At 53.0% G+C, this 24,812-nt stretch overlaps 2 protein-coding genes across 2 annotated transcripts in view; one reads left to right on the top strand and one right to left on the bottom strand.

Moving 5' to 3' along the window:
- Nucleotides 1–12,360, top strand: part of EPS8L3 (EPS8 like 3) — a 16,218-nt gene extending 3,858 nt beyond the window's left edge. The window contains exons 7-16 of the mRNA XM_029912131.1: nt 589–653; nt 2,078–2,155; nt 3,538–3,686; nt 4,336–4,444; nt 5,746–5,780; nt 6,978–7,074; nt 8,483–8,602; nt 8,963–9,048; nt 9,732–9,864; nt 10,931–12,360. Coding sequence (XP_029767991.1) covers nt 589–653; nt 2,078–2,155; nt 3,538–3,686; nt 4,336–4,444; nt 5,746–5,780; nt 6,978–7,074; nt 8,483–8,602; nt 8,963–9,048; nt 9,732–9,864; nt 10,931–10,948 — 890 coding nt within the window. The 3' untranslated portion in view covers nt 10,949–12,360. The remainder of the gene's footprint in view (nt 1–588; nt 654–2,077; nt 2,156–3,537; nt 3,687–4,335; nt 4,445–5,745; nt 5,781–6,977; nt 7,075–8,482; nt 8,603–8,962; nt 9,049–9,731; nt 9,865–10,930) is intronic.
- A 1,707-nt stretch (nt 12,361–14,067) lies between these two features.
- Nucleotides 14,068–22,867, bottom strand: LOC112101692 (glutathione S-transferase Mu 1-like). Its single transcript, XM_024192530.2, has 8 exons — nt 22,805–22,867; nt 20,203–20,278; nt 16,885–16,949; nt 16,589–16,670; nt 16,392–16,492; nt 15,891–15,986; nt 15,700–15,810; nt 14,068–14,378 (listed from the first exon to the last, which is right to left on the bottom strand). Exons 1-8 carry the CDS (start codon nt 22,838–22,840, stop codon nt 14,283–14,285), a joined length of 663 nt encoding a protein of 220 aa, XP_024048298.1. The 5' UTR covers nt 22,841–22,867; the 3' UTR covers nt 14,068–14,282.
- Nucleotides 22,868–24,812: the final 1,945 nt, after the last annotated feature.

Below are 24,812 nucleotides of genomic sequence, written 5' to 3'. Positions count from 1 at the left end.
GGGGCAGGTCTCTGGGTGGGCCCCCAGGGGAGAGGTGGATCTGGGGGCAGGTCTCTGTGGGCCTCCAGGGGAAGGAAGTGGCTAGGGTCTGTGCCCCTGGCTAGTGTATCCATATCTCCAGCCTGGAGTGGGTAGCGGAGAGCATACGGCTATTCATGACGTTGGGGCAGGCGAGGAGTTACCCCATGAACGGAGCTCTGTGCCCTTTGGCACAGCCGCTGCCCCTTCCTAATGGCTAGGTGGGGTCCCGGGGCCTGGGTGGCTCCTGCCCCGGATCAGTCCCCAGGCCTGGGCTGCCTCTCCAGGAGCCAGTTCCAGAGCTGGGGCTGGGGCCCATCTCTTGAGGCTCTCTGCTGTTCTCAGCTATTAGGAGAGGGGATGGGGAGGGAGGAGGGGCGATGGATGGCCAGATGGACAGGGCCCACTCCTGAGAGCGAAGCTACCTGCCCTGAGAGTGCGTGGGTGGGGAGGCCGATCTGTCTGTCAGCATCTGGCTGCCTGCTTGCTGCGGTGTGGGAGAGGTGGGTGTAAGGGCCCAGCTACCAGGCTGACAGCTCCCTCCCGTCTCTCCCTCTCTCTGCCTCACAGTGCTGCCCCCTGAGCCTGAGTATGAGACCTGCTTGCAGAAGATCAAATACGCCTTAAACCTGCTGGTAGGTTCGGGGCTACCGGCTGGGTGGGCAGAGCTGGCTGTGGGTCGAACAAGGGGGTGCCCATGGCAGCAGCACACAGAGCCCATTGTATCGTCCGCAGACACAGCCCGGCCCAATTAGCAGAGGGCACAAGTCCAACAGGGGAACCTATCCCCTCCCCGCAAGAGGCTGAGCACTGGGATACAATGGAGATGAGCATGATATAAATGCCTGGATGCAGAGACCCTGTGCACCCAACCCCCTGTGTCCCACTCCCCTCAGCGCCACCAGGGAATCACATTAGTTATTGAAACTAAACAGGATCAGGGACGGAGGGATCTGGGGATGGAGGGTGGGGTCACTGTGCCTATAACGCTGGGATAAATCTATGGCTACTTGGCAACCTCTTAGAGCCAGGAAACCCCTGGCACTGCTCGGGCCCTATCGCTTGAGCCGAAGAAGTTTCCATCAGCCACTATGGGACTAGTGGGATCATTGGTCTGACCTGGCACAAGCAGTGAGGGCTGGGGGACTGGTCTGGTCTTGCATGGCCGTTCCCATGGGGTTCCTCTGCTTAGGCGCTCAGAAACTTTGGTGATGAGTGTGATCTGAGAACCAATATAGAAAAGAGTAGCTGGAGCTGAGTGTGTTGTATGCCCCTGGCTGTCCCTCCTGCTGGATGCCGAGCCAGGGTGGTGGGGGTATGGTCGGGTGGTGCGTATGTAGGCTTGGCAAAATTCAGGTTTTATTGTCTCTAATTTCAATGATTCATATTGGTTTTTTTTTCTATTTTTAATTATTTTAATTGTTAAGGTTGCTGTAAAGTAAGTGGGGGGTCTGGCTGGAGTTAGGGCTAGGGCAGTGCTGGCAGTGAGGCTGCAGGGGGCTCCTCGCATGGCCAAGGGGCCCAAGACACCGGAGCGCAAGGTGCCGGAGAGGCTGCAGTCATCCTGGCCTGGAGGAGCAGAGATCCCCAGCCAGGCCTGCAAGGAGGAAGAGTCCCCAGCCGTGGGGCAGGCCATCCGGTTGCTGAATGGCTCCTACCTGGGACAAAGCCGTTCAGCAGTGGCTGGGATGCTCCTCCTCGCAGTCCTGGCCAGGCGTCTCTGCTCTGTCCTGCCAAGACTGCAGCCTCCCCCCCCCCCCCCCTTGCCCCTGCAGGAGTCAGGGGTCACACAGCTATAGCAAGAACAGTGCATACGGCATAGGTACGTGTTTGTCATATCCATGCAGCAGGGAGTTCCTGGGGGCTGGGGGCTCTGCTGCTGACTCCCCTGCTCTACCAGAGCCAGCCACAGTTGTTACAGAGCACATGCTGCAGCCAAGTTTGCAACACCTCTGCATTGCTCCTCCTTGCGTTAGCCGCCCAGGGTGCAGCTACCTCCCTGGCAGTGGGGCCAAGGCAGAGAGGTGAAAAGCTTCGCCTATGTTTTGTGTCTGCACAGGGGAAGCTGAAACCTAAGCTGCAGCAGCAGCCCAGTGCCCCGGAACTGCTTCGAATCATCTTCTCCATCCTCTCCTTCGTGAGTATCCCAGACGGTTAGGATCCATCTCATTGACAGGGCTGCAGGTTGACTCCCCTCGTATCCATGCATCCAATGAGCTGGCAGGCTGGAAAATACCAGTATGCGAATCGTATTCTCCTAATGACACCATTATTCCAAATTGATCCTGCGCTCCTTGGGAATTACTTACTAGCAGGCCAGATCCTCAGCCGGTCAATTGGTATAGCTCCATCAGCTTTGGTGGAGCTGCCACCATCTCTGTGACTTCAATGGAACTAAACCAACTTATCCCAGGTGAAGAACTTCCCCAAAACTCATACTCTGGGATTTGGATTAGGGCGACCAGACAGCAAGGGTGAAAAATCGGGACGGGGGTGGGGGGTAATTGGCGCCTATATAAGAAAAAGCCCCAAATATCAGGACTGTCCCTATAAAATCGAGACATCTGGTCACCCTAAGTTGGATTGAGGGCTCCAGAAAAACTGAGTGTTGACCGATCCCAAAGCCCAGGTCTCGGAGCCTCACCAAATAAGGAAAGCACATACGCACCTGCAGTGCTTCCATCAGCTGCAAAACTACACACAGGGAAGGAACCGCCGTCCTCTTGTCTCATTGGTGCTTGCAAGGTTCCGTCATTTACCTTTGCTGTATCCCACACACCCATTGCAGCAGCAAAGAGAAACCTGATGAGACAGAGCGCCAAACACCCAGCCTAGGGGACAATCGGCTCTTTTAGCAAGCAGCAGCGTCACGCTGCATTCTTCAGGGGTAGGTGTAGAGACTGCCATTGTGGCTTCTGCCAGGAATTCCAGAGCTAAGCCCCTTTGTCCTATGTGGGCACAGAGGGGGGCCAGCTCACAGTGGGCAATGCATGGGTTGCATGCATATTTTTCCCCACCACAGGAATCTGAGAGACCCCAGATTTTCCCTGGCAGTAAAATTCTCAGGACATAGCCTTATGGCTACCAGGAGAGGGCATGGGCTAGTGATTAAAGCACAGGCCTGGGAGTCAGGACTCCTGGCTTTTATTCCTGGCTTTGCCGCTGGCTCGCTTTGTGACCTTGAGCAAATCACTTCCCTCTCTGTGGTTCCATGTCCTGATCTGTAAAACCGGCATCCGCCTACCGCCCCCAAGGGCTGTGTGATTGGCTCTGTTCAAAGAGCACTTTGGAGCTCTGCTGCACAGTGATAGTGTGAACCGTTCCCCTGCACCCAGCGCTGTGCGCTTCACAATTACAGATCTCCCTGCAAACATCTCATCACCCCCAGCTGCACCCAAAGCAGGCATGAGCAGGGCACCCTGACAACACAGCTGCCCTCGGACATGACCCTCAGAGGTGGGAGGTTCTGGGCTGACCTGACTTGTCACTGTGATTCTTCCCCATCTGCCCAATATACAGATTTTATCCACCTGTCCCTGGCCAAGCCTGGCTTCTTCCATTGTTTCCCCTCTGCTGACTGAGGCAGCCATCGACCTGCTGGACGAGTCTTTGGAGAAAAAGGATCGTGACACCTGGAAGAGTCTGGGCAAGGCTTGGCACACAACGAGGTGAGGAGAATCCCTCGACCATCCAGGCCATTCCCTGTGCCGAGCCAGCAGGGCGCGGAGCAGCTGCTTGGCACGTGCACCGTCTGTTGCTGTTAACGGGGAGGATCTTAAGCCGGCGAACGTGGAAAGAACTCGAACTGGGATCCAGTGGAGCCATCTCCCCCTTTAATGATAATCCGGATTGTAGTTGCTGGTCTGAAGTCCACTCTTTAGCCCCAGGCAACAGCTTCCCCGCATTACCCAGCCCTGTCTTGGTCTGAGAGGCGAGCTCGAGCTCCATTGCCCATTCAGCCCTGAGATGGGGAGAGAAGCTGGGCTGAGGGCAGAGTCAATTCCTCCCAAACAGGCATCAGACATCCAGGAACAGCGTCTGTCTCTACCAGCCCGAGCCGGCTCGGAACCAGCAGCTCAATTCACTGAGTTTTCCATCGTCCCCTCCACCGCCATGTGCACCTTCCTGCAGGGCTGACTGGTGCCTCCCTTCCCAGCCTGAGCCCCTTGACCTGTTCTTTGCTTGTTGTCAGGGCTATGGGTCCCCCTTCGAGTCGCTCCCACCCACCCTGTGCAGCTGCCGGTGATTAGAGAGACGTGTTTACAGTCCTGTCTGGAGACCAGCATTGCAAAGTCTTCTCTTTCTTCTCCATCCCAGGACAGAGTACCCAGGCGGACAGTTCATCCCTCCCTACATCCCCATCTTCTCAGATGGGTGGGTGCCCCCCCTGCCGACCCAGAGGGAGAACGCCACTCACGTGGAAGGGGTGAGTCTTGACTGCCAGGCTGTTCATGGCGGCACAAATTAAAATTTGAGCTGGGTGGCCGAGGGGTGCACTTTAAGTACTGTCTTCCCAAAGCTGCTACTCCCAGATTACGATAGATTCCCCTCACATCACTCTCAGCCCACTTGAAGCACTGTCATTGGGAAGGGGGAATAGCACAAGGGACATCTAATGGGCTCATCTCACAGAAGCAAAACTGATGAGGCAGTTTGGCCCCGGACCCCCTTGTAAGAGAGAGGGGGTTGTCTAGTGGTTAGAGCACTAGCCTGGGCCCTGGGAGACCCGGGTTCAAGCTCCTGCTCTGCCACTGACTGCCCATATGACCTTGGGCAAGTCACTTAGGCAGAGAGCCGCAAAGGTATTCAGGTACTTAACTTCCATAGGTGTTAGGTGCCTAAATACCTTTGAGGACCCGTGACTTAATTTCCCATCTGCAAAATGGACTAGTAGCACTGCTCTGTCTCACCCAGGGAGTCTTAGGACAGCTGCATGAATGGTTATGAGGCACTCAGATGCTATAGTGCTATAGGTGTACCATAGCCGGACATCGGAACTCAGAGTCCAGGGGAGGGGAAGACGCTTTGCACTGCTGTAAGCCCATCCTTCCCTTTAAACACTGAACAGAAGGTTGTAGCCAGGCCGTGACTTGGCACCTTGTGCAGTGAGTGAGTCTCTGGGAAAGGATTACGTCCCCTACCAGGGACTTAGGCTAGGTCTACACTACCCGCCTGAATCGGCGGGTAGAAATCGACCTCTCAGGGATCGATTTATCGCGTCCCGTTGGGACGCGACAGTCGATCCCCAAATCGACGCTCTTACTCCACCAGCGAAGGTGGGAGTAAGAGCCGTCGACGGGAAGCCGCGGAGGTCGATTTTGCCACCGTCCTTACTGCGGGGTAAGTCGGCTGCGCTATTCGCGTAGCTGAATTTGCGTATCTTAAATCGACCCCCCCCTGTAGTGAAGACGTAGCCTTAGTGCATGCAGAATTTGCTGTGTGTGGACTGCTGCCCCTCCACCCAGGGTCTAGCAGTGATAAAAGCCCTACTATTGCTAACAGCTGAGGGAGATTCTTCTGTAGCTTGGAAAGACAGGCTTATATTTGCAGACCAGAAGCTGCCGGGGTCACACGTGCTGTGTAGCCTATCCAGGCTGTTTCTCTGGCTCTGGGGGTTATCACACGTCTGTTCAGTGGGCGCCATGAAGGACTCTTGTTCCACACTCAGCTTCCCTGGAATACCCCCCTAGGATGTAACTAAAGCATGTTTATCGTCTCTCCATGCAGCAGCCCCTGGGAAGCCAGAACCACGCCGCGTCCAGGTACGTGCTCCTGTCCCTAGGCTGGCCCGGCTTCCTATTGAGGTTCTGAGAAATGTCCCAATACACTGCATCCAGGAAGGCCCCTTGGACTTCAGTGTGAATTAATGAACACGGGCAGCACAGGGCCCCTGGCTGTGAGGGGCAAATAACTCCTACTCAGAACTTGCTGGGATCACCTCTTGAGACCGCAAGTGCGCACACACACACACCTTGCTCAACACAGTCCTGTTCCCCAAATCCTACACACGCTACACACACTCCCACAGCAGTTGCTACACACACAAGGTTCTTTCTGTCCTACCAGCAGAAGAATCTGCCACAGCTGACTGGTCTCAGCCTGCCAGCAGAGCCGTGCTTCCATCCTGGGATGTCGCTGAGCCTGTGGGTGGGTGCCAGGGCAGCTCATTACAAAGGGGCCCTGTTGTCAGCTGCAGTGATGCCAGGGAGGGAAACCCAAGGTGGGGGCTTTGTCCACCCTTGGGTTCAACTGTTCACACTGTGTCAGAAATGGGGGAAGCATCCCTGGAACAAAAGAGGGTCTGTGTGAGACAGGAAGGTCAAACCCGCTGGAGACAGCAAATGAGTAGCTCATTTAGCTCCCTTGTCGAGTATCTTAATTGCTCGCTGCATTATTGCCTCTGAAAGTGGGTCACCCTCTCCTGGCCCCCCACCCCATGGTCTGAGAGCTCTCTCCATGCCATCCTGCCACTCCTGACTGCTGTCTATGCCATCTCTGTGGGCAAAGCCCACAGCCCCTCCCAAGCCCCTGCTGTTCACCTTTGGGTCACCTGGCCCCAGCCAGTTGCTCTTTCCCCTTGAGTGTGTCAGGGTAGCCGAGTGGCTCTGTTCTCCCAACAGTAACAGACTATGGGCCTGACCCTGCAAGGCGCTGAGCACTTCTGGGGGGTGGGTGGGGGCAGCACCCGCAACTTCCATGGGGGGAGTGACGAGAGCTGAGGGTGCTCAGCACCCTTCAGGATCAGGTCCTCTAGCTGTGTCTAGACAAAAATCCTGTGGGTCTAGACCTCCTCTTGGTGATTTGAGTAGTACTGAAATCAACAGTTACATGCCATGCAGAGCTTTGTGAGAGAGATCAGGATGGGGTTCTCTTTTTGGAAGAAGCAGCTGGATCTCTTAGCTGGCTCCCTAGGGATCTAGGCCTGAGATGGTCACAGTCCATACATGGTCTCTTTCCAGAGCTCCTTCTAGTCCCCCTCAGCGCATGCAAGCCATGTATGAATTCCAGGCCAGGAACAACAAGGAGCTGACTGTCGTGAAAGGGGAACTGCTGGAGGTAAGGCAGGAACTGTCCTATGAAGCCAGGGAATTGTTCAGTCTCTACTAGGCGGTCTTGGCGCCAGAACTTAGATACCTTTGGGAGGAAACTGGGTCTTCATTCTCTCTAAAGCACAGTGCATTCCTCTGGGACTACTTACAGATATAGAGGGAGGGCGGCTACTAGGGACTGGTGGATCAAAGTGAACGGAGATTGGAAAACAGGCAGAGAGGGCTTACAGCACCAAGGCACAGAATGACCTTTGATTGCTGACTATGGCTAAATGCCACCAGCCCAGAGGCTGCACAATGGCACGGCTGGGGAACAAGGACTAAATATCATGCACAGGATCGGCCTGTGGGGGGTTGCTGCTACCGATAGTACTGTGCCCAGTACTGGGTTTTCAGACATCTACTAAAATTAAGCCCGCTATTAATGCCCATACTATAACGATGTATGCTCCGGTCTCATGAGAGTGGAAGTTGGATGTCTCGGATTTTGGGGAGGTGGGCGGGGGATAGGAAGGAAATGTCACCTCCTCCCTGGGCACGTCTGGCTAGATGCAATTTTGGGAGAGGCTGTTTGTTTTCATCTGGAAACAGCACACTGGACTTGATGGCCCAGTAGTGTGACACATTACAGCAGGGACTAGACACTGTGCACAATTCTCTGGGCTGGACTATGAAGGAGGTCAAACGATGGGGAGAAGGGGCCTTTCTGGCCTTCAGATTGATGGATCTATATCTCACACCGTGTCATGGGTGGTGGGACAGTAGCACTGCATTACACAGCAGGCACCTGGAGTTGTCTCCCCAGAAACCCAGTCCAATCAGTCCAGAATCTGGTGTGATATTTATTTAGTTTGATCCTCAGCTGGTGTCAGCCAGGAATCACTGGGTGACCCTCTCTGGCCCGTGCCCTGCAGGAGATCAGAATGGTCCTGTCTGGCCTTAGTCTCTAGGGGTACGTCCAGACTACCCGCCGGCTCGGCGGGTAGTGATCGATCTATCGGGGATCGATATATCGCGTCTCGTCTAGATGCGATATATCGATCCCCGAACGCGCTCCCATCGACTCCGGAACTCCACCAGGGCGAGTGGCGGTAGCGGAGTCGATGGGGGAGCCGCGGCCGTCGATCCCGCGCCGTGAGGACGGGAGGTAAGTCGAAATAAGATACATCCACTTCAGCTACGCTATTCCCGTAGCTGAAGTTGCGTATCTTACATCGACCCCCTCCCCCTAGTGTAGACCAGGCCTAGGCCTCTAATTGCCAATAGATGCCCTAGACAGTCCCCATGCCATGCTGGGAGTCTGGCATTGCCATGAGGGTGACCCCCTGCTCTGGTAGCCGGGGTGACGGCTTTCACTCATTCACCACCTGGGCTCCTGGGGGCTGATTTGAATTACGCTGTGTCCCTTGGCTCAGATTCTAGACCAGAGGAAGAAGTGGTGGCTTGCTAGAAACAGCGCCGGCGAGAGGGGCTATATCCCGAACAACATCGTGGGGCCAGTGGATCAGGAGCCTGTGGAGAACAGCATGAACCAAGTAGGTCCCCCCGTTCCACTCCAAGCTGCAGCAACCCACTGACCTGGCTGGGTCCCCCCCCCCGTGCTGGGGCGCTGTCCCCACACCCTGGGGTTGGGATTATGGGAACTAGCTTGCTAGCGGTTCAGCGCATGCTGGCTGTAGAATAGGGGTTTCCTGATCTCATCCCCTGCACTGTGCTAAAGGCTCCCGATCTCCCATCCAGCAGACACCAGCTCTGAGAGCTTGTCACCTGCAGGCAGTGGCTTGCGGGGTGGCCAGAAGGGGGAAGAGGGAAGTGTTCGCTTGTCTGTTGGGGGGACGTGATTAGCTCTCATTTGCTGTGAGACTCCTCAGTCCCCTCCTCTCTTTTGGATCTAGGCGCCAAGCAGCTCCCCTGGTCTCCAGCAGCACTCCACGCCGGCGGAGGTGACGGCCTGGCTGCGGGACATGGGCTTCTCCAAGATGTAGGTTGTCTCAGTCGCTAACCCTGGAAACCAGCCTCTCTCTCAATCTGAGAAAGGCCCCTCCCTGCCATCACCCCACTGGTCTCCCTGAGTCACATCAGGCCCAATCCTGAAGCCCTGGGGGCTGATCATGTGCCCGCTGACTTCAGTGGCACAGAATTGGCCAAGCCACCGTTGGGCAGTTTGGGGTTAGGCCCAGAGCTGTGTGGGACCGTGGTGTCAAGGACACTTTGATACCTGGGGAGAGGGAAGAACAACCCCCCCTTCCATCCCCAGGGAAGAAAGCAGGATCCTTATGCCCTAGAAGGGGCAGGTGGCCACTCCCAGGCATGAAACTGACTGGTGCCTCTTGCCCCAGTTAGTGCTTCCCTAAGGTACTGATACCAGCTCTCCCCATCTTGGATAGTACATTCCAGCAAACGCCCCCACCCCCCCCACCATCCATCTGCACCTCACCTGGCGCAGATCTGCCTGTGTCCAGCTCCCGCTGCTGCTAGAACAGAGACCGCGCCCGCCAGGCCAGTCTCCCCTGCTGATGGTCCGACCGGGGAGCTTTGCCAGTTCCTCAGTCCATTGTTTTTCTTTGCAGTCCCACCCTTTACCAGGTAGCTGATCTCAGGGGGTTACTCCTTGCCCTGTGCACTTAGCTACCCCTCCCTCACCATCTGTCTGTCTCCCTGCAGCACGGTGAAGTGCCTTGGCGTGCTCAATGGCAACCAGCTGCTGGGGATGAGCCAGGAGGAGATGAAAACTGTCTGCCCAGAAGAGGGAAGACGTGTCTTCTTCAAGCTCTCTGCTGTTAAATCGTCCCTGGGGGTGAGTCTGCTACAGGCTTAGTAGATACACATAGCCAGCATCCCAGGGCCCTGCCTGGGCCATCACTGAACAGACTCTGCAGGGGTCTCTACAACACTGGGAGAGGGGACTTCCCAAACACACAAGGGGCTGGTGTCTAGGTGCGGCAGAGAGATGAGCATGGGGAGGCCTGGCTGAGGTATTCATATCTGACTTATGGGAAGGGCACAGTCTTCAAAGGTTGGGGGCTTTGGGGTTCCTTTTGAGACCCTTCAGCCCAGATCCACAAAGGTACTTATTGCCTGAGGCCCAGTGTTAGGCACCCCTGCACTCTACAAAACCCTGCCTGGCAGCCACCGAACCCCATAGGCACCTAAACTCACTCCAAGCCTAAATGTTTTCTGTAAAAGTTCCCTAGGCCTTTACGTTTCTGCCTCTGAGCACACGCACGGTGTCTCCCTCTAAGCTCTGGCCTAGCGCCTGTCTGCATCCCAGTGCCATCTGCAAACTCAGGGAAGGCAGGTGGAGGAGCACTAGCATAGGGGGCTGTGAGGATAAATCCACTAAAAGTGGGGTGCTTAGATCCTCTGCTGCTAGGGGCCAGAGAAGGACCAGAGCTCGTTGCCTGAAAGCTGCTGAAGATCAATAGCATGGAACTGAACCAACATGTTCAAACAAAATTTGTCCAAAAAAAAAAAAAGGAGGGGGGGCTTTCAAACCCCTGAATAAGTTTCCATTTAGAAAATTTATTTTTATAAAATAGGAAAAAACAGAGCAGCTTTTTCAGTTGTTTGGATTCCCCCCCATTTCATTGGTAAAATGCAATTGGTGGTGGGAGGAAAGAGGAAAAAAACAAGTGGGGGTGGGGCAAAGGAAGCATCCAAAAATGTGCAGGGGAGGAGAAGGGCACATCTATGAAGGGTTTCCTCTGAAAACTGGAGAGTGGCACTAACCAACCTTTGCTTCCCACTGTGCTAGGCGTGCTGGGTACAGTCACCCTGCAAGGAGTGCTAGCCTGGCCCCTGGGCCCAGCCCTAGGACCAAGGTCTGGAACCTCAGCACCCTGCACTTCTCTTCCTTGTTGCAGATTGGCCCTCACGATTAGCTGTCTCCTTTCTACACCATCTCCGGTCTGGCAGAAGCATCCCAGGGCCCCGAGACTGAACCGAGGGACAGCAGGTCTCCTAGCATCAGCCCTACTGCTCTTCTAGGATTCTTCTCAGTCTCTTCCCCTGCCTCTTGTTCCCAGTGCAGACATCCCCTATAGCCATGTGTCACCCAACTGTCAAGGACTGTTTTTGTTCAGTTTGTACAGAACCTAGCACAAGGGGGGTCCTGGTCCGTAACAGGCTGCTCGGTTCTCCTGCACTACAAATAACGCTAATTTATTCTTAAAGCTACGTATGCTCCAGCTAAACATGGACTTCAGCATTCTGATCAAAGGCAGATAAGTTTAGCTCCCCAACAGGCTTTGTCCAACTCTCCCAGTTGTACAGCACCAGTTCTGGGGTTACATGTATTGTTAAACTCAAAGATACACCCCCTAGAATGCTTGGCTTTCTTTCCCTACTATTATGCCTTTGCAGAGCTGGGTAAGTCTTATTGCATCTAAAAGAAAATCTTTCTGCTTAAGATCAAGCCTGCAGGGCCAAGATCTCCCAAAATGGTTGTATTGTTTTCCACAGGTTTTTCTAGCCAGGAGCAATTTAAGACTACATACCATTAAATAAACTTCACCTAATAATGGCTAAAGAAAGTTCTTGATTCAATTTCTTTCCTAGCTCCTTTTAGGAGTTGACTTTGGAAGAGTATTAGGAATAGGGGACAGCCTCTTCCCCCCCCACCTCCTCCAGAGGGGCTAGGAGCTCTTCCCCTGATACCAGGGATGGGAAAATGGTTTTAATGAAGTAGAGATTAAGATGAGGAAAGGTGTGTGGGGGGTGTGTGTCAAGTTGTTTGGCACCCACCAAACTGAACATTTCAGTTTGCGGGAAATTCCCAACCTAGTGGCGGACACTGAGCTAGGCCACTAAAGAACTGGGTTATGAACTGTACAGGACCAGAAGTCCTCCTAGCACTTGAGCCTTGGGTAGCTTACACACTACCTTGCATGTGAAGCACTGTGTATTGGATGAGTGTCACCTCCCTCCCCATTGGCTGTGTGTATGGTAGCCAGAAGACCCAGTCAGTGACTGGTGGACAGCAGCATCTTTAAAGAGGGCATTTGTCTGTGCAACCTTAATCCATGCAGCTACTTAGAGCCTTGGTGCAAAACAAGGCCATGCCCAATGCACTAACACTGGTTGCTTGTTAAGCCAGCTGCAAGATTCTTGAGAATTAGGCTGAAGCCATGTAAACTGGCCACGTGATGGTTCCTAGACAGGGTAGATAAATTTAAAAAAAAAAAACAATTGGTTTAAAATCAGCTTTTTTTGATAAACTGCTTTTTGGGGAAAACCAATCAAGATAATTTTAATTAAGATACATTATAGCTCAAATATCTCATCATGGAATAGGGATTATAAATTCTAATTCTTTAGTATGAGACAATATATTCATGTAATGTTTAAGAAAAGTTTTGTAAATGAGTTCCAATAGTTCATGGACTAGGGACCCAATCTTATGGGGTTCCAGGGGCTTCTGTATAAATCATTTAGTTAATCTTTCTATGTACCCACTGGGACTCAGTGCTCAGTCTAGAAGATACCACCAGAGATGCTAAGTTTTGCACTTCTCAAACTGAGAATTTGTCTCCAGAGGTAACGTGCTTTTTAATAGCAAAAGTGTTTATAAATAAATAAATATATAGAGAGAGGTGAGAAATAACAGACCTCAACCCTATTGTCCCTCTGCAAATTTGCATACACAGTCAATCCCTTACCTTTCTCTAAAAGCGCAAAGTTTCAAAAAGTTAAATGAATAGAAGATTGTTGGGGGCGGAATAGATCTGGACAAGGAGAAGAAGTCTGGAGATAAATGTGAAGCGAGGGACATGCTTTTTTGTTAAAATATGTTTGATGTTGAAGAAAAAAATCCAGAATACTTAATGTTGTTTTAGTTAAATAAAACAATTTAAATGTCTGTCAGGTGATCTTCTCTTCCTAATACAGCATGGCAAGAAAATCCTCCAAATATTATGATTAACCTGTTGAATTGGAGATATTTATGAAGTCATTGGGAGGTGAACTATCTGCTTCAGTTACCTTTGGTAAATGAAATAACCATCTTTCATTTGCTTATATAGCTGTAAAACTCAACTGAAAAGTTTTCAAAATAAATCAGTTTAAAAATGTATAGTGTGTACTTTCTAAAAATGATACCTACATCTATCTCTGAGTTGGGAAGAATATGTATTAAGGTTATACCAACCAACAAGAATGCACTTTTATGTAGAAATCCATGATTAAATTGAGTCTTCCTGACTAGTGATTTAAATCAAATCCACCCTGTTCCTAGACCAGTCCATCAACATCCAGGCTAGACATAGCTTCTCTTCTTCCAGAATACTAAAGCAGATCAAGATCACTGGGCCCCTGCCAACCTGTTTACTGATGTAGCATTAAGTCTTTCACCAACAGCTGGACTTCCCTCAAACCCCTAATTTACTAAAGCTACCTAGTTTAAATAGCATTAAGTATCTCCAGAGGAATTGGTGGGGCACAGGAAACCTCCCCTGCAAGTTCAGATGATACTGGTCCTTGAGTTGCCAGGGCCATGGCAACCCAGCCTGGAGCATCACTCCCCCACAGGCCAGGGTCATCAGGGTAGGGCACCCAAGGAAAGTACCTATAATTGGTTGCCAGGAAACAGGGCTTTTCAGCACCAACGAGGATGGAATGGGAAACAGGCCAGAGCCTCTTCCCTTGAAGAGGATCTACAGTAACAGCAGCCCTCTAAATCCACTAAGCAACACTGACCAGCACCAACTGAGAATCAGGCTGATGCTGTTAGTTTGGTTCACCCTAGCCACCAAGGGAGGTACATCAACAGCATGATTATACATGACCAGGGGTTGGGGGAAGTTCCACCTGCACCACTCCACTGACAACTGCAGAGGCATCAAAGCCAAAGCAGGATTTCATCTTGATGCCCTGTAGGAGACGTGATGTGGTGCTGCGTACTTGGCTATTCCCAGCTTGGTTAACTGAACAGACACGGGGAAGAGGCAGCACTGGAGAGGCTGGTTTCCTCCAGGGAGGCTACAGCAACTCAGCAAGAGGGAGCCATTGTGCAATTACTAAACATTTATTGGCTGGTCATTTCAGAGTAGGGTCACTACACACGTTTAGTGATTGTTCCACAGAGCAATTCACTGAAGCCGCCACTTAACATATTCAACTGTCCACCCCCTCACAACATCCGATCTGAGGGAGTCCGTACACAAACAGCAAGTGGGGGCTCTGGATTATTCCTCTCCAGCCCCTCCCTTCCACACAGATCTACTTCTTCTGGTTGCTCCATTTGGCCATCCTGTTGTTGATGGGAGTTTTCATGAAGCGGCTAGAGCTCATGTAGGCTGCGACCTTCTCCAGGGCCTGGGGGGGGGAGAAAGGAGAGAGTAGAGGAAGAGCCCTGAGCAGAGGGGAGACAGTCTGCTTCCCAAACCACCTCACAACACAGCCTCAACCCCCTGAAACATGAACATGAAGCCTCTTCTGGGCCACACCAAAGGGGGTCCCCCAAATCCCCCAGTCAGGAGTCTGATCAGTGTTATGTCTAGCAAGTCCCTGAGGAACCAGTTATACCTGCTGGCATGGTGGGACGTTTTCTGCCCTACTCCCTTTGTGCTGCTCAAGGAGTGGCCACACCCTCAACTAGCTAGGGTTTCCCCCAGCACTGAATAGTGGTGATCCCCGGAGTGCAAAGTTGGCTCCTGTACCTCCTCCCTACAGTCCCCAGGGCAGGAGTGGCCAGAGCACATCCTCAGTTGTAATATAATCCTTTAGGGACTGTTGCCTCCTGCCACAGGTTAGAGCAGCCCCATTGCTGCTCTCTGCTCTGGCCCTGGCCCAGGCCAAAGTTAGGAATCCATAACCAGCTCCCGGATACTACCTTGTACCTTGGCAGACTGGAGACTGGCCCATTGCCCCTGATCCACATACAAGGACCCTCTCTTGCTTCACTGAAGCTATGGCAGGAGTCAGGCTAGGATAATATAGAAAACTACTAATGGCAAGTATGGCTTTTGCTTCCTTTCTGTCCCAGCACCTATTTCCACCTGGAACCAGTGCCTGCCACTTCAGCCATTTCCACAGCAGTTCATGGCCAACAACATACAGAGCAAGGACAAAGTAGAACAGGAGCAAGTGTGCTTTGGGAATCCCAAGAGACATTGCTTAGGAGGGCTCACAGGATAGGAGTGTCCCATCCCAGCTTGCCAGTGCCACCTGAAGAGTGTCTGCCAAGATCACCAAGCAAGCGGGGCACCAAGATGTGGCTACCTCTCCATTAGAGAAGGAGGTAGCCAGTCCCTCAGAGGCCAGCAGAGAGCCCATCAGATACATGGCCAAGGAGAGAGACGACTCTTTCTCTCAGAGGAAGGCCTCAGTCAGGGCTGAAGCAAATCTACAGGGCACTTGGAGGGGAAAAACATGTGTGGTTACAGAGCAAAGAGGACTTCAACTCCCTCCAGAGTTGTCAGACTACCACCCTCTGGCACCAGTAGGGCAGACATCTCCATTCCCACCAGAAGCACTAACAAGTACTTGTTAGCAATAGCTCTGGCAGCTGCTGTATCTGTTAGAGAATGAAATTCTTTGCCTGTTGCCCAGTTCTCTGCAAAGGAGTTAATGTTTGCAGCTGGGCTGTCCCTGGATAACCAGAGCAGTGCATTACAGGAGTCAGGGCAAACCTCACCTCAAAGCGGTCAAGAAAATCCTTCAGGTTTTGGAACTGATCCAGGCACTTGGGCTCAAACATGCGGTTCTGGTCCAGGATGTCGTACATGACAAAGTCAACAAAAGTGATCTGGAGAGAGAAGAGAGAGAAGTGACACAGGGCAGTCGAGTCTGTTCCCATGCCCCTCCCCCAATCACACCCCCATGTACCTTCTCCCCAGCAAACCACTTCCTCTTTCCCAGGAACTGAGAGAACAGCTTCAGCTTCCCAGGCAACTGCTCCAAGTAGCCAGGCTTCAGTTTCTCCTGCAGAGAGGAAGAGGGAAAGTTTTCAGAGACAGCTGTGGATTAGACCAAGGCAACCCTGTGCCCACCCAATGTACAGTAAATTCTTGTAGTGGGAAGGGCACCTGGAGTTTGCCATTGTCATAATAAGGATCTACGGGTGAGCAGTATCATGTTTCAGGGCAGGTCACCTGTGAGGGCCAGGAAGGAATTCCCCCGGTACAGCATTATGCAAGTGACTCAGACCATTATTCACCTGCCCCTGAAGGATTAAGTATTGGGCCAGAAGCAGAATACCAGCTAAATGGACCCAATCTAGTATGGAAAATCCTGTGTGTGCCAATAGCATAGTATTGGAGTGGGATTTGTCCTGAAATCAACAAGGTCTTGTTGCAGCCCCCCCCCGGACAGCATGGATGAACTCACAAAGTCAGGATTGTAGCAGATCATTACAAGGCTCATACGGAAATCCATGGCCTGGTTCTCCAGCATGTCCACTCGCAGCATCTCCTCCTCTGTCTCACCACCTGGGAGACACAACAAATGTCAGAGTGCTCACCGCCAGCCAAATCCCAGCCCCTTGATCATTAGTGAGGCCCAGACCTCCCCCCACCGATACTCACACAACTTGTGCTTGCGTGCGATGTACCGGAGGATGGCATTGCTCTGCGTGAGCTTGTTCTTGCCATCGATGAGGTAGGGCAGCTGGAAGGGCAGTCAGAGGCAAGGTTAGTAAGCAAGCTCTTCCCACTTCTCCGGCTCCCACACTCCCCCCTCCCTGCTACTTCTGCACAAGAACCCCAACGATACCCCAGCATTGGTCCCCACCCAGAATCCATCTTAATCAGTGAAACTCCCAAACCCACCACACCCCAAGGAAGGACCTGCCTGCCCACCCACCCAGAGCAACTCTACATACATTTGGGAAATCCAGTCCCAGCTTCTCCTTCTCCTTAATCCACTGGCTTTTGTCATAGTCCGGAGCTGGAAGGAGAACAGAGAGGGTAGATCCCAGGCCAATGCCAACACATCCACCTAATTCCTCCCCCTAGCATCTTGGGGCAGCATGGCACACACTTGTGGTGCAGATTCTCCATGGTGCTGAGCAACATCAGCTCACTGAAGGCGGAGAACATACCAGGGGCTCAGCACTCTTGAAAATCAGGTCCTAAGTCAAAGAGGGCCTGAGCCGGAATCCTTCCAGGCCAGCTCTCTCCCAGTCATCAAGTAGCCATGTCTACACAAGAAGTCTGCTTTGGTTTAAACTGAGGTGAAATTTCTAACCTGGCGAAGGTTAAACTGGTGCAAAAAGCTGTGTGGCTCCCCTTTACTCTGGTTTTAAGTCATGCTAAAATGAAATACACCTAACTATAAGCCTGGTCTGAACTGAAATAAAAAAGGTCTACACAGCCCTTCACACCAGTATAGCTAAGCCACTTTAAAAAAAACTGCACCCTAAGTTAAAACAGGTGCAGCTTTCTTTAGAACAGGTGCATAGTTTCAGGACCTATTGTAATTTGAGTCGGCTGCCAATTAACTTGAGTCCACCCTGTTAAGTTATTGACAGAGTTGTAAATAATAAACTCAAAGTCCACTGTCAGCCAATTCAACTTGCAGTGTGTCCAAAAACTCTGGCCTGGATAACACCAGAGAGCTGTAACCAGGGCCGGCTCTGGCTTTTTCGCCGCCCCAGGGGGGAGGGCAGCGAGCCCTGGCGGGGGCTCGGCTCTCCCCCCCGCAGCGGCCAAAGCGCCGCGCCGCCGCCCCCCTCCAGGTGCCGCCCCAAGCACCAGCTTGGGTGCCTGGTGCCTGGAGCCGGCCCTGGCTGTAACCAGTGTGGAACTACACCTGCTGGGAATACAGGTTAAAAGAGCCTACCCCAGGTAAGAGGAAATAAGCCTTCTTGGTTTCTAGAGGGCAGTGTTGAGTACAAAACCTCTCAGCCTACTGGGACTTTATTTGGCCAATAAGAGCAGTGATCCATGCACACTTACTGCCCCTCGGGTGAGATGGGGCAGTCCCATCAGCTCATCACAAACCTCTGCAACACGTTAGGGCACAATGCAGGGTGTTCTCTATCTAGTTGGTCTTCCTCTGCGGTTTCAGCTTGGCAGAATGTGGTGACAAGAGTTAGAATTTGGCCAGGGCATGAGAACACTAACGGTGTTTTCACACCAAGAGAAAGTGTCCTTACCACAAGTTAAAATCCTAATGACCACAGACATGGCAGTTGTAGTTTTAACTCAATCTGTTGACCAGAGACAAAGACTAGAGGGGAGTCTGGTGTTTAAATCTACCTGCTACCTTACATTAGAACTACAACTGCCTTAACCAGGAAGTTAAGGCAACTAGAATTAGCCAGCCCAGGCGAACACATTTTGCAGGGTGACATACCCTAAATTACTACTGGTGCTCAGCGGAGCACTCGGGGGTAATGACCCAGCTTCACTGTTCACCCTGGAGGTCAGCAGTACCAAGTTCTGTCCCACCCCTGAAGAGTGAACCAACCCAACGTCACTTCCCCTGATCCTACATGATCCCAACCTAAGATTGTATTGCTGCATGCAACAGATGCTAAGCAGTAGCATGGACTACAGCTGACAGATGCTATTAGAGCTACATGCAATGAGGATGTCAGAACATATACACTGTGACAAAGTTCCTTCTCTATCTTGGTAGGTCCTGCGCTTATTGGCGGATTTTCTTGCCTCAGAGATTCACCATGTGGGTTGGGGAACAGCCCAGAGACCTTCCCCTCTGGTAGAACCCACAGTCCAGGTCAATTGGGAGGTTTGGGGGGGAACTCGGTCCCGCCCTCTGCTCCGGGTTCCAGCCCAGGGCCCTGTGGACTGCAGCTGTCTAGAGTGCCTCCTGGAACAGCTGCACAACAGCTACAATTCCCTGGGCTACTTCCCCATGGCCTCCTCCCAACACCTTCTTTATCCTCACCACAGGACCTTCTTCTTGATGTCTGTTAATGCTTATACTCCTCAGTCCTCCAGCAGCACGTCCTCTCACTCCCAGCTCCTTACACCCACACCACAAACTGAAGTGAGCTCCTAAACCCAGGTGCCCTGATTAGCCTGCCTTAATTGATTCTAGCAGCTTCTTGATTGGCTGCAGGTGTTCTAATCAGCCTGTCTGCCTTAATTGTTTCCAGAAAGTTCCTGATTGTTCTGGAACCTTCCCTGTTACCTTACCCAGGGAAAAGAGACCTACTTAATCTGGGGCTAATATATCTGCCTTCTATCACTCTCCTGTAGCCATCTGGCCTGACCCTGTCACAACACCTAACCGCTTGGTGCAGGATAAAGTGGGGGGCTTCTCCATGGTAGCAATAGCCTAAGCCACTGGTAACAAGTGTTTAGATGCTGAACTGCCTCACAAGAGCAGCAAAGATATTTGAGGAGGTCATCTGGAGCAATTCCCTTTATGCTCAAAGCACTCAAGAGAATCCAGAGCACAGGCCAGGGATGGAGGATTAAAAACCCAAGCTAATGAGCATGCAACTTTCTGGTGAGTTTGTTATGGGAAAATGTTCCTTGCAACAGGTAGTTTTCTAGCGGTCTTTAAAGACAGACTATTAGCACACTCACTAAGTTGGATTCTAGAGAATCCAGTGCAATGGGATTTGCTGAGAGCTAGGAGCAGGTGTTTGAGCAGACTGGTAAGACAGGACACAGTCCTGAAATGAATGAATCAAGAGTTAACTCTAAATTTCCTAGTGGCTAGGTCTAACAGCCAGACATTGGCAGATTAGCAGCCCTAGGCTGGCTCAGGCCTCATTGGTATGTTGGTTAATCCAGCCCTGACTACATGGTTTGTCAGATACCAGTCCAACAGCCAAGGACTGTGGGATCCCTTCCCTACTTCCTTAGTGTAAACATTACCCCGATCAAACACCAGGTCAGCATGCGGCAGCACATGACCCTCTGGAATGCATGGCACTCCACTGAAGGAGATTCATGCTAAGAATTTCTTGTAGGGACCAGGAAGCCCTTTGCTCCCTGGAGACTCAGACTGCACAGAGCTGTGACTAGTCCAAGTCAGCCAGGCAAGAGGCCCTCACAGCCACCAGCAGGCTCACTAGAGCCTTTCGCCTGGGCAAGGGAAAGGGGTGTCTCCACAGAGCTGGGAGCAGAGCTCCTACACAAACAAGCCATTCCTGGCCCCTCAGAACGCTTTCCACTCAATGAGCCGGGGAGGGCTAGCTTTGCTCCCTGCCTGCACCACTCACCTTCCCCACAGCTGTACATCTTGTCCTCGTACGCGGTGCCCGTGTATTCCAGCAGCAGTCGGATGGAGTGGGCAAGCTGCAGGGAGAAGACCAGGGCAACGTGAGAGCCTGCAAGTATTAGCGTTAGAGCAGGGGGATTCCGACCTCGGGGTACAGGAGTCAAGTTAGCCATCAGCTTTACCCAGAAGAGCCACAAGTGTTTGAACTCATCATTTCATTTACTATAGTACTATATATTCATATTTAAACAGTATGGCAGGAAATATCTACAGCCTATATTATTCTCACAGCAAAATGACAGTGCAAGTATTAATTTATCAACTACAATTGGCTAGCATAGCATAAGCATCCTGATTGGTTGTTAATTAAATCAGTGTTTTAATTATGTGCTGCAAGAGCCACAGGAGACACAATAGAGTCACTGGCAGCCTGCAAGCCGGAGTGAGTCTTACTGGTCTAACGTAATTCTTCAGCCTCAAGGGAGTTCACTGAACAAACTTCATCATCCCTCCTCCCCCACACCCACCCCAAAAAAAGCCTGGAAATTCAACCCCAAGAGATTCCTTTGACGAAGGTGGTGGTTTGTCTTTCAGGAGCCGGGTCACTGTGGTTGCAGCAATGAAAGGGAGCAGTGACTTCTCCTCTTTCACCTGTCAGTCCCCTCCCTGGTGACAGTCACTACAGCACTCGTCCTCAAGTGCTTAGACATCTTAGCCCATACAAAAGGCAGGTCAGTCTCCTTTGTCCCACTCCTTCCATCACACACATCGTCTTTGCAGGTAGGGAAACTGAGGCACAGATTAAGATCTAGTTTCTAAAGAATGGTTTCTAACTTTGGGTGCCCAATGGGCATCACCTGAAGACCAGGCCCCAGCCATCTCAAATCAAGTACTCAAACAATGGAAACAACCCTGCATGAGGCCAACAGTCCTGCCTGCGAACATATAGACAGTGAGAGGAGCTGGATTAGAACTCACCACCACCAGAGCAGCACCCTGCCCCCAGAGGCAGGCAACTCCAGACTCATGTCAGCTCCCCCAAAACCGCTATGAGCTCCCCACCAAGGCAGGCTCGAACAAGTGCAAGCAGAGCAGTTTGGTGCCCAGTGCCAGCCAAACCTCAAAACCTACCACCCCCAGCTGCACACAGGGCTTGCAAGTGTAACCGTTTTGCAATCTAGCCCTTCCCACATGGATACCGTGCAAGGCACGAGAGCTACAGTGCGCAGCACCATGTGCGTGGGAGCAGGCGATGGCATGCTCAGGTGTAAGGCCGTTTCTGCTTTCCAGTGGCTTGGGACAGTTTGGGACCATCCCTGTTCTGCGTTTCCCCCTTGGGGTGGGAAGGGAAATAGATAATGTAGCGAGATTCCCCCCCACCGCCAATCTTGAGTCAGGGGCTTTGGCCCTCTACCTGCCCCTGGCGACGTGAGGAGCCAGTGGGGTGGGCCGGGGCCAAATCGCTCGCTGCTGCCAGCATCAGGCTCCCCGCTAACCCCCCAGGCTGCCCTGGACCCCATGTCCCCCTGAAGCATGGGGCCTCCCCAAAGCACAGTAAGCCCAAACATTGGTGGAGCCAGGCCCACGTTCCTAAATATTGATGGAGCACAGGCACCATGGGCCCATGTAACTCACCACCTATGAACACAGGCCACTTCCTCAACGCCTGTCCCATAGCCCTGAAGCCGCCTACAGATCCCTAGAGACCCCTGGGACAAAAGCACAGGGGCACCCTTATTTTGTTTTTCTGGGTGCTCTTCTACAGAGACTCTTGCAATAGCAGAGGGCTCTGTTGAAAACAATGCAGGAAAGCAGCGGGGGTCACATGCTGTGTTCGCTGCAAGGAGGGGCAGGTGGGCTGCATGGCATAATTAACAAGCAGGTTCCATCAATAGGGCCCAAATTCATGGCCCATTTTGATCAATTTCACAGTCCTAGAATTTTTTAAAATTGCAAATTTAATGATTTCAGCTATTTAAATCTGAAGTGTCAGCGTGCTGTCATTGTAGGGGTCCTGACCCAACAAGGAGGATGTGTGTGTGTGTGTGTGAAAGTTATAAGGTTATTGTGGGGGGGGGGGAGGGGGATGCGGTACTTCTTCTTCAGAGCCAGTCAGCAGCACAGAAGTAAGGCTGGCACAGTATGGTCTTGCCACCCTTACTTCTGCACTGCTGCTGGCGGGGAGCTGCCTTCAGAGGTGGTTGCCCAGCCACCAGCCACCACTTGCCAGCTGCCCACCTCTGAAGGCAGCACAGAAGTAAGGGTGGCAGTATCACAAACCCCTAAAGTTACCTTGTGACCCCCTGCAGCCCCCTTTTGGGTCAGGGCCCCCCATTTGAGAAACGCTGGTCTCCCCCCTGAAATCAGTAGAGGTTAAAAGCACAGACAAGACCCGATTTCACAGTCAGTAACACATTTTTCATGGCTATGAATTTGGTAGGGTCTCACCCACCCAGAGTCAGCAGCCTCCAGAGACATGACCCCACTCGGCTGAAGAGTCAGTCCCAGAGGGAAGTGAAAATAGCAGCGTTTGCTAGCCAGCTCCTGCCACCCCTAGCCCGGACCGAACAGCCAACCCCCCCTGCGCTGCAGCTCGGACTCACCCCGCGGATGTCCCAGTACCCGAGAACCACCGGCATGGTGCGGTGCGGTGCGGTGCTTTTCCTACTGCTTTAGGCTACTGCTCCAGCGGCTGCGTCTGGCGGGGAGTCAGAACCGGAGCGCGGCGGCTGCTTTATAACCTGCCCAGCAAGGGGCGCGGCTGCCGAGCACAACCAAATGGCGGGGGGGGGTGTTAAAGGGGCCGCGCCGCCCAAACCCATAGACACGCCCCCAGGGGTGTTTTATTTGAACGGGCGATTGCGGGGGAAGCAGGTTGTGGCTGCTCGGCTCTAGGCGAGGCCCCGATCCCCGCGCCACAGACTCCCAGCGGGGGGCGAACCCGCGGTGCTGCGGGACAGAGGTTTGCACGTCGGACGCTGCAGCGCCGGGCACATGCACCCCTGAGAAGCGACCAGCAGCGGAGCCCGGCCCCGCTTGCGGGGTGTTGGCGCTGCGGGGGGGAAGGTGCCCGGGTAAAGCGGTTTCGCGTGCGAGGTGCTATTCACACGGGCCGGGGCCCGGATTCGTTCTAGCTCGGGTTTTGTTTTCAACCGGGCAGTGCCTCTTTAAATGAAGCACCGCCCGGCGGACTCCGGGGTGGAGCCTGTGCCGAGAGTGGGGGAGGAGGAGGAGGGACCCGCTGGAAAATGGCTAGAGCCGCTCACGGGAGATATTGGTCTAAGCAAAAGGACCGCAAAGAGATTTAATCCAAAGCAAAGCTCACGCTCAGCCTCCCAGAAAACAACGGGTCCGAGTCTCCTCTTACTCACCCCAGTTTGACACCAGTGCAGCTCCCCTGACCTAAATGGAGTTACTCCTGATTTACACCTGGGTGAGAGAGGAACTGGGCCCAGTGGGGTTACTCCTGATTTACACCAGGGTATGATCAGAATCAGGCCCCTGCTTCCCAGCCGGGGAGACGTCTCTACCATGTGCTGCAAACACGAGATGCAAGATGAAGAAAAGAGCTCCTGAAATTGAGAGGGGCACTGCCCGCGGGGATCAGCCACGGTTGCACTGAGCATCAACTGCAAGGGCAAAGAGGGGATTGGGCTGAGCTGGCATCCTTCCAACGCAGTACTCCAGGAACAGTACTCTGGGTGGGCAATCGATACCTCCCCCTCCCCGTGCAGGGGTTTCCAAAAGGCCCAGGCCCTACTTCCGTCCTCCAGGGTTTTCTCCTCCTCACACCAGCATCACTTTGTACTTGCTCTGATATGGGGCATCTCCCCTCTATACCTCCACTTGCCCTTTGGCCCCCCTGCCATCCCACCCCTTAGCCACATTACACCGGCTTTTCTCCTGTGCTGTCAGCCATTCTCCCATTGTCTCACCCTGCTGCTCCCCATCTCCTTCCCCATCGGCACCTCACCCTCTGCCCCTCTGGGGTCACCATTTCTCCATGCTCGTGTCAGAGTAGCTGGCCCTTGTGTTTAGGCACAGGGGAAAGCCGTGTTGTGTGATCGTTGTGGGGAACAAAGGGCATACATTCCTAGTTTGCGAGAGATTGGAGGAAGAAACACAGGGAGCCCCCGGCTCACATGCTGCTCAGCAAGGGAGATATAGTCACAGACGTTGCCATGAACACTGGCACTCACTGTGTAATGTACTGGCTCTGTGTACATAGAAGCAAATGTGTGATGGTGTCCTCTAGTACAGAGGGGGGCAAACTACAGCCCGCGGGACCGTCCTGCCCAGCCCCCAAGCCCCCAGCCCCCAAGCCCCCGGCCCCTCCCCGGCTGTCCCCCCTCCCCCGCAGCCTCAGCTCGCTTGCTCTTCCGCCGGCGCCATGCTCTGGGCAGCGGGGCTGTGAGCTCCTGGGGCAGCGCAGCTGCAGAGCCGGGACTGACCTGGTCTCTGAGCTGTGCGGTGGCAGCGGCGTGGCCCGGCTCCAGCAGGGCAGTGCGGCTGTAGCACCGCCAGCCACCGGTGCTCCAGGCAGCGCGGTAAGGGGGCAGGGAGGGTTGGATAGAGGGCAGGGGAGTTCGGGGTGGTGGTCGGGGGGGGGGG

This window comes from Terrapene carolina, unplaced genomic scaffold (genome assembly GCF_002925995.2).
Source record: "Terrapene carolina triunguis isolate 2854851 unplaced genomic scaffold, T_m_triunguis-2.0 Scaffold191, whole genome shotgun sequence".
Taxonomy (NCBI): domain Eukaryota; kingdom Metazoa; phylum Chordata; order Testudines; family Emydidae; genus Terrapene; species Terrapene triunguis.
This window is presented reverse-complemented; position numbering and strand designations above follow the sequence as displayed.